This window comes from Apium graveolens, chromosome 9 (genome assembly GCF_009905375.1).
Source record: "Apium graveolens cultivar Ventura chromosome 9, ASM990537v1, whole genome shotgun sequence".
NCBI classification, from domain to species: Eukaryota; Viridiplantae; Streptophyta; class Magnoliopsida; order Apiales; family Apiaceae; genus Apium; species Apium graveolens.
Window position 1 is genome coordinate 140,641,794 of NC_133655.1, and position 9,355 is coordinate 140,651,148.

A 9,355-nucleotide genomic window follows, 5' to 3' on the forward strand; every position below is an offset into this window, starting at 1 on the left:
GTTTGATTCCCACAAGCAACAACTTTTATATAAATATTAGGTAGAAGGGCAAAATTGTCATTTAACTGAGATTAAAAAGTCTCAATAATTTTATAGGCATGTTGGCCTATTATATATAAAAGAGAACATATTCTATAAAATTGCTTTAAAATAATACAATTTGAAATATATGAGAATTATGTAACTAAAACAATCTTTTATGATGTTCTATATAATCAACGAAGTTTTAAGAATGTTACAAATCACTCAATAAAACTTTGATATCATTAATTAACTCAATTTAATTTAATATGTTCAAGAATATTTTTGATAATTAATATCGGTGAATTAAACATATAAATGAATTACGTTAATACTAAACTGATTTAACAAGAACATTATGATCTCGCTTGTGATGTCTTATAAGTAATTTGTTAATTAAAAAATATTTTTGAAGTATAACATGAGGGGTATCTAACAGATAAAATACTTTATTTTTTCACCCCCATTATTTTACCATAATTTTTTCATTTCTCAGTTAGATCACTAGTACAAGTGAAACTTTTTAAAATAATAGCATTGAGATCAGAAAAAAATATTACTTTATCAATATAATAATATTTTATTACTTTATCGATAAGTAATAAAATATTACTTTATCGAATATTGGTGTGAAAATAACCACTATTACAAATTGTTTCATCGTTGCAAGATTTGTTCAGAAGAAAATGATGAATAAGAACTTGATAAAATAAATATAAGTATCGAAGGATTACATAAAGTTATCTCTAATTCACGATATAGGAATGCGTTGGATGTTGAACACCTCTTAAATTATTCAAGCGGGAATGATGCGGTTATAAAATCACCTACAAATGAAGAAATCACATGGTCGGTAATGAATAATTATGAAATTATTATTTTGCATATTATTCAGACACTTAATGACTTTCTAATTTTTTGTTTTCTTATTCTTTTAACCAGAATATTACTTTATAACATTGGCCCAAGTCGGGAACGGCGATTTTTTTTACTTAAGCGAGATAATTATCGAGATTTAACCGTAGTTCATCAGAATTATTAAAATATTACTCGATATTTAAACTTATCCGAAAAATTAAACTGCCTGTGCTTGAACGAATGAATCATTCTAAATTTCTTAAATATCTTAAATACCTAGTTTGAGAAAGGCAGAACAATCTATATATTATAAATTGCTGGATAACCCTTTCCTAATGTTTGGTATCCATATTTTGGTTTGGATATAATTTTTAACTTTAATTTGACCCAGTGGACTATCCATTTTTAGGTTTGGTATCCATATTAGGTTTATAAAAGATCCATATATTTATTATGACTCATTTTAATTATAAAAACTTTGCAATACAATTTTAAATATGAATTATGTTATTTATGGTAAATTTTTAATACAAATTTGAAGTAAACTTTAAATTTTGACAGATCTATTTATAGAAATAATTTCATAAAATATATAACATAAAAATAACTTATGTAACGAAAGTAGTTCTTAAATAAATTTATTATAATATACAGATGCAATACACTTATTATATAGATAACTTAATCTTTAAGAATTATATTATTCAATTTTAATTATAAATTATTTATTTATTTTATTAAATAATTTTTGAAATACCCGTGTGCAAAGTAAGGTCTATATAGTGATAATCAACAAATTCGCTCACCCATTCAATTAGTTGTGGATAAAAGACCTATAAAATGGGTTAGGCCCAAATATCCAAAAAAAATAAAAAAAAATCTGTGGGTAAAAGAATTTGGGCCCCTTGTCAACCCAAACCAAAAATTTCACGAACCACGGCGGCGAACACAACACACTTATCATCGTACTTGTAAAAACCCTGTTATCTAAACCCCCAGATAAGAAATATTTAGACACAACACACACACAATCATGATATGTTAATTCATCAGTCAATTGCTCTTTCATGGCCATCTCGTCTGGCTTTGGGTTTTCCTGTCGACCCAATCTTCATTTCTGCCATTGTTTTCGCAAGGTTCCTCATCTTATACACACACACACACACTTATACATACATATATGTTATTTTAAGTTGAAATTTATTAAGTGTTGTTTGTTCTTGAAATATGTTTGCAGGTTCGATTTGGGTCAGTGGCGGATGTTATTGATGAGCCTGATACTTTCTTCAAGGGATATAGTAACAGAAATTTTGACTCTGTTTCTTCTTTTAATGATGGAGGTGAGCTCATTTTTATGCATTTAAGTTCAATTTGTTTACGGGTTTTCGACAAAAGAATATTATGTTATGCAAGTTTAGTGTTTGGGATTGAAGGGTTTGATGATGGTAACAAGGCACCTGTGTGGAAGAGATTCACTTCTAAGGAGCTTGGGATTACTAATGGCTTAATTCCAAGACCTACGAGATTGGTACTCGAAGGCCTTAAGAGAAAAGGTAACTTTTTTAAAATTGTTTATTTTTCAATGTATTGTGCTTGAGATGAATTGTTATGTTATAAGCAATTTAATTGAATAGGTGTTTGCTAAGTACTCGGTATTGGAGACTGCTTGCTGTTTTATTGGAATGCAGTAGCAAGTAGGGGTGGAATTTTGGGGTTCGAGCCACGTTCATGTATTTTGTGTTGTTTTATAACTTGAGCATATTTGATTAAATGAATGTATAAGCTTAAGGGTATACAACTTTGATAAGTGAGTCTTGTTCAGGTTTAATAGAGTTGTCTCTTTCTTGGTTTCGTCTTTGTAATTGTGTTGATAATCAAAGTTGGGTTGAAGCGTGTTATAACATTGTTCCCTGTACTAGCAAGTGCACTCATTAGTTATTATTAAGCTTTATAAGATCGAATGTTATAGAATTGTTCTTCTCATGGATATTTCTTCTAATTTAATGTGTTTGCAAATCATTACTCTGTAGATCTTGTTGCTGTTGTTTATTATCACTTATGTTCTTCTACTACTGAACTCAAGTGTTGATATTAAATTATTCCATAGGGTTAAACAGGAGTGTAAATTGTCATTGTTTCCATATGTGAGCTGTAAGTATTCCCTGCATGAAATTGGCCAATAGTTTTTGTTTCATAATCTCATGAATACACATAATATATATTTTGTAATCTCGTGAATACACTTTAAACTCTGTTGCAAAAAATAATTCAAAATTATTTGATTTTTTTTTGAATTTATTTTAATTAGGTTGTTAGAAGTAGATTTTGAATAATTATTAGATAATGTAGTATAGCCTATATAAAAAGGCTTACGGAGTATTTTAGATATATGGAATTAGGTAATTAAATAGTTTTGTTTTAGTTCACTTTTAGAATACTTTCAATTTATCAAATATCATTTATTTATAAAAATCTAACATGGTATCCTCCTTAATTCAAAATTTTTAAAATTTTCTTGACTAGTGATGTACTTTCAAACACTACCACCATTGTTGTAGAGCACTTCTCTCCACGATTTCTTCAAGGAGCACTTGTCTCTTTAATTTCTTCAAGGAGCACTTCTCTCCCTATTTCATGTTGATGCACTTCTTACCAACTTACACATTAGAGCACTTCTCCGATAGCTTCTTTTTAGTGCATATTATCACCAATAACTCAAAAGATATATGTTTTTTTACACCTTGGAGACACATTCTTCATGAATCTCTAGCAACAATACCATCCCTGTCTTCCATTTCTTTATTCATACGCAACTATTTTTTGACGCTCAGTTACTCAATCAAACATATTCTGATAACATGTTGATATTTTTGATACAAGAGGGAGATAGATATATTATTTGGCGCAAGCTTATCTTTTTATTTATCAAAAAACTCTTTATATAGAGCTCATATGCATAATTAGTGCCACATAAGTAGTCTAGGGAGTAACACAACTTTTCTAATTAAAGAGACATTAAAACATAATAATATAATTGATTCTTCCGTTACAATTTTGAATCAATATTTCAACAAACTCATCTCATATGCATCATAGCGTAACATTGATGCCTAATAGGTATTACCATGTAATATTGTTTTTGTAATCTGTTCTCTGTTTTGTTTTTTTAGGGTATAAAGTTTACCTTGTTGGAGGATGTGTCCGCGATCTTATCCTAAAGCAAAAGCCCAAAGACTTCGATGTTCTGACATCAGCAGAACTTAAAGAGGTCTGTGTAAATTGCGAACAAGTAGTCCTGTATCATTGAACTTTTTCAGAAATTCAACAGTAGAGTCTCGTTTCAGAAATAAATACTGTCCTCCCTAAATATTAATATTAGTTTATCATTTCATTAGTGCATTCATGTAGAACTCTTACATAACTATATTTTTCTTAGCATTTGTGAAGATGAGCCTTGATATGGTTAAAAGCTTAAAATTGATGACATTCTTAAATTTCAGGTGGCAAGGACATTTTCGCAATGTCTGACCGTTGGGAGACGATTTCCTATCTGCCATGTGACTGTTGATGGTACCATTGTGGAGGTTTGTTAACTTTAGATGATAACTTTTTGTATCTGATAGCTAGGAAAGAAGTTCTTTGATGAGATACTCTTCCATTTAAGCTTGGAATTACCGCAATGCTGACATTTTGGTTTAAATGCCAGCTTCTTGTACTTATCGTGACTGATTTAAGAGTAATCAACTTCATTAAATAGGTTTCTAGCTTTAGCACCTCTGTGAGATCTGGGAGGGCAGTAAGATTTGACGTGGAACGGCCTCTTGGCTATGAGAAGGAGGATTATATACGTTGGAGGAATTGCTTGGAGCGTGACTTCACAATAAATAGGTAACAAATCGTATGCTGGTTTTTTTAAATTCCAAGTCATATACCTTTTTGTTAGTCAAAGTTCATTATGAACTCTTTAGTTTTTTAATTAAATTTACTTTTTGCATGTCACTTTATGAATAAATACAATTAATGAAATTCTTCATTTCCCGTTTCAGCTTGATGTTAGATCCTTATGCAAAGATAGTTTATGATTATTTGGGAGGGGTGGAAGATATCAGAAGAGCCAAAGTGTGCATGTATTTTTAAGAAGTTCTAATAGATTAAATTATCGTAGACAATTGTACTGATTAAAATGTTCTCACGAAATGTCTTTTGCTGTAGGTGCAAACTGTGAAGCCTTCAAATATATCTTTGTCAGAGGATTCCGGTAATTTCTGTTTCTTGTTCTCGTCAACATTTACTGTATTTACTACTTTATGCAGGACTTTCCAAGCTGAGTATTAGTAGAAATCTCAAATGGCATCCATTTCAACTACAAAATGTCATTATTACATGGACTGGTTAACAATAATTGCGGGTTCATCTTCATTGCCCCTTTTCTTTATATTGTAAGAAGTATCTTTCTGTTTCCAGCTCGCATTTTACGTGGAATCAGAATTGCTTCCCGTTTAGGGTTTGGTTTCACAAGGGAGACAGCGCTTGGTGTAATAAATTTATCATTTTCAGTTTTAAGGCTTGATAAGGTATATTTAGGTCTTTTTCATGCTATCCTGTTTCTTGTTTCCTTTTTTACATTGATAAAGTTGCAATTGTTTTTTTTTTAACTTTAGGGAAGACTTCTGATGGAAGTGAATTACATGTTAGCATATGGTTCTGCAGAGTCTTCTCTGAGGTTATTATGGAAATATGGTCTTCTAGATATACTATTACCATTTCAGGTATAACACTGTACACGTTCTGTCGAATAGCTCTTTTAATTATTAAAAGAATATTTCTGTTAAGCCGCGCTCATGTTCCAGGCTGCACATTTTGTCCGAAGCGGTTTTCGCAGACGTGACAAGAGGTCTAACATGCTTTTGGTAATTTTATCCAACTAATATTAATGTCTGTAACAGTGTCATGTCATATATGTAGCAGTTCTTAATTACATTTGTATAGTCAGCAAGAAATTAAGATTAAAAATATTAATTAAGTTTAAGAGTATAATTGTACTCTCCGCAGTAATTAGGTCTTCCTTTTACTCAAGTTTTGTCATTGCCATGTGGAACGAATTGGCGAAGTGCGAGTATGGTCTTGTTTATATAATTGTGTTTGCATAACATAACTCTATCTAACTTGAATATAGCATATTTAACGAGGTTGATTGCTTTTGCATGCAGTGCCTTTTCTCTCACATGGACAAGTTTTTAGCACCAGATATGCCTTGTCACAGTAGCTTATGGTAAATAATCTTGCAAATAATGCATGCTCATATAATCTTGCACGTGTTTGCATCAGAAGTTTTGTAGGGTTACTAAATTTTAAATTTGATAAGACTTTAAATTAGTTGTCACGGCTGACTAGTCGAGCAGTCAAGATTGGGAAGTCGACTGAACTTGGCGACTGGAGAAAATTGGATATTTCGGGCGATTAGTCGACTGACTGGTCGACTGGGCGATTAGTCCGGTTGACTTGTCGTTCCAGGTCATCGACTAATTCATTTTAAAGACCCAAATCCAGTTGAAACCTGGATGAAAACCATTTTAACATAAAATTGAACCCTAATTTATAATCTAATGATAGAAACACCGCGACGCAACTTAAACAGATGCTCTTCAGACCTTTTCCACTTTCCAGATCTTCTTCAACACTAATTTACAGTAAGCTTCTTCTTCTTCTTTTCTTCGTATGTATATGTATACATATATGTACAATAGTATATAAGTATATATGATATAACCTAATAACTTTATACGTACATTATGTATGTATTTATATATGCATGAATTTGTGTGTTTATATACATATATGTATCATGTATGTACGTGATTGTAAGTTTTTCATCACTTGTTTACCTGTCAGACTAAGGGAGGTGTATTGAACTAGGATTTTAAAGGATTTTTTTTCATTCATGAAATCCAGGTGTATTCAACTGGGATTTTAAAAAATGTATCAGAATTTTATGGTATTCATGTAGGATTCTAAATTATGCTACAAAATCTGGTGGTATTCAATCAGGATTTTAAATTATGCTTAAAAATCTGATGGTATTCAACTGAGATTGTTTAAAATCCATAAAATCTGATGGTATTCACATGCTGACGGATTTTTTTGGACTTCATTAAATGATGGATTTTGTGGGATTGTTCAATTTATTTCATGGTTTTTGAAATCTCACCATAATTCATGAGATTTTGAAGGATTGTATTTAAATCCTAAAGACTCTTCATCAACTCTACGACATTTTATCTAGAATCCGCGTAAAATCAAAATCAGATATAATCCATTAAAATCCATGAATTATATATAATGCATACACCCCCCTAAGTTTAAACTGTAAGTTATAATAATTAACAAAGTTGTAACAAATCTTCATCCTTGGATATGAAATATAAGGACCTGAAATACAATATTTTGGTAGATGTTGGAAACTTGAAATTTAGAAGCCTAAATTATAAAATATATATATATAAATTTGTTATATTATATTTAATTATATTTATATTTTTTGGTCGACTAGTCCACGACTAATCGACTAGCCGGAGGTCCATCTACTCGCCTCGACTTAGCGCTGTGACAACCATAACCTTTTGTTATGTACAGCTTACTAAATATTGGTGCAAGTTACTGAACTTGCCATTATAAGCATGTCCTTTCTCCATGTGGTGTGGAAGCGGAACTTAACTTATTTCAGTGTGCATGTTTTTTTTTGCTAGGCACATGTGTTTTTAAATGCTTGAAAATAAAGTGTGTATATAATATACCGACACCAAAATGATAGTAGGTAAATTTTTTTGATGACAATTCAGCATAGGAATGTATTAAGTATGTCATAGTTGATTGATGGGTTTTTAATATGCGCGTAACATTTTCGCATACTTGTATGAGCAGTTAGTTTCACCTAATTCTGCAAATTGAATGTACATACTACATATATAGATATTTTAGGAACAGTAAAATATATTCAAGTCAACTAGAAGTATTTTCCAAATTTACCACTTCCACATAATGGGAAAACAAGAATCCGGCATTCAAATCACCTATATTAAGCTCAAATCTTACTAGTACAGGCAACTAATAATCTACAGATACTTTAGAAAGAGTCAAATATATAATTAAATAAACTTTGAATAAGCCAAATCCTGATACTGGTTTGCAGTATGATTTTATAATATTTTTCCTCCTGTTGTAGGCAGTCCATGATAAATTTGTCATTTTGTGAATGTTCCTTGTCCCTGCACTGGTGCAAACTTTTGCAATCTTTCTTTGACTTTTATTCAAAGTATAAAGAAACAAATTAGTAATTTTGTTCAGAGCAAGAATCTGTTGTGATTTTACAATTTTGTATGCTTTCAGGGTTGCGATATTAGCATTTCATAAAGCACTATCAGATGAACCCCGGGAGCCTGCGGTGGTAGCTGCATACAGCCTTACTGTTTATTTTGGCGGGGATATGTCTGAAGCTTTAAAAATTGCAAGAGAAATCTCCAGACCACATGATGCTGACTTCAATGAATTGTTGGAACCTTGTACCTTGGACCACGAGGAGTTGAAGGAGGAGGTCTTGCATTTTGATATGGCAGTTAGGAGGGCATTATCTGAAATGACTGATGAGTATCATGTTTCAAAGGCTATGTCAGGCTTCCCTAAAGCTCCAAAATCAGATCTGGTAATTAGTCATTTAGCTCCTCTATTTTTTGTGTATGTGGGGTACTTATATATTTTGCATAGTTGACTGCTTAGCAATATTATTTCATTAGTTTTGCCCGGTCAGAATAACAATCGTGAGTTGTTACTTTAGTCCCTGAGTGATAAATCATGTAATTTCACTAAATATAACGATTGAATTCCCAAGCTACCTTCACTTACCTAAGTAGAGCTGCTTTGGTTTATTGCAGGTCTTTATTTCACTGCAGTTGTATTTAAGGGTGTGCAAAATTTTCGAATGTGTCAAAGAAGGGAAGCAGGTGAATATTGTAGCAAAGCAAGGTAGTAACATTGATAATGAGTTGTTAACTTTAGGTAGTTTGGAGGAAGTTCGACATGTATTTGCAAGGGTTGTATTTGACACAGTATATCCAATCTCTACGAGTCTGCAATAGAATAATGATTAACTGGTTTATATTAGTCATAGAATTTTAAACTAAACCTAAAAAGGTGAAATTCCTTGAATGTGTCTTAGCTGTTTTATTTGTTCTTAACCCCTTGTTTTTGGAGGTAAAAATAAACTTGTAACCAGTTAGCCGTTAATACATTTTATTTAATTAATGTTCTGAAAATCAAAGAAAATCGGATGGCACTCGGTTTACTTTCATTGCTGAAAATTGCTCAACCATTATTTTTGTTCTTTAAAAAATGGTCAAAACCACTTTAAAATATTATAAGAATGTTAAAAATCCGATTGATCATTCTAATTACTTCCTGACTAGTTTATGTAGTAGTTATT

General features: G+C 31.3%; 1 protein-coding gene across 2 annotated transcripts; it reads left to right on the plus strand.

Moving 5' to 3' along the window:
- The first annotated feature begins 1,763 nt into the window (after positions 1 to 1,763).
- LOC141684826 (uncharacterized) lies at positions 1,764 to 9,110 on the plus strand. 2 transcript variants are annotated; one of them, XM_074489956.1, is made up of 14 exons: positions 1,764 to 2,015; positions 2,117 to 2,219; positions 2,298 to 2,432; positions 4,050 to 4,147; positions 4,380 to 4,463; positions 4,637 to 4,767; positions 4,926 to 4,998; positions 5,092 to 5,137; positions 5,344 to 5,453; positions 5,541 to 5,648; positions 5,730 to 5,789; positions 6,090 to 6,151; positions 8,266 to 8,578; positions 8,808 to 9,110. In XM_074489956.1, the coding sequence occupies exons 1-14, from the start codon at positions 1,947 to 1,949 to the stop codon at positions 9,009 to 9,011; spliced, it is 1,596 nt and encodes a 531-aa protein (XP_074346057.1). In that variant the 5' UTR covers positions 1,764 to 1,946; the 3' UTR covers positions 9,012 to 9,110. The 2 variants fall into 2 exon arrangements, with proteins under 2 accessions (XP_074346057.1, XP_074346058.1); XM_074489957.1 differs by having other exon boundaries at positions 1,765 to 2,015; positions 2,313 to 2,432.
- Positions 9,111 to 9,355: the final 245 nt, after the last annotated feature.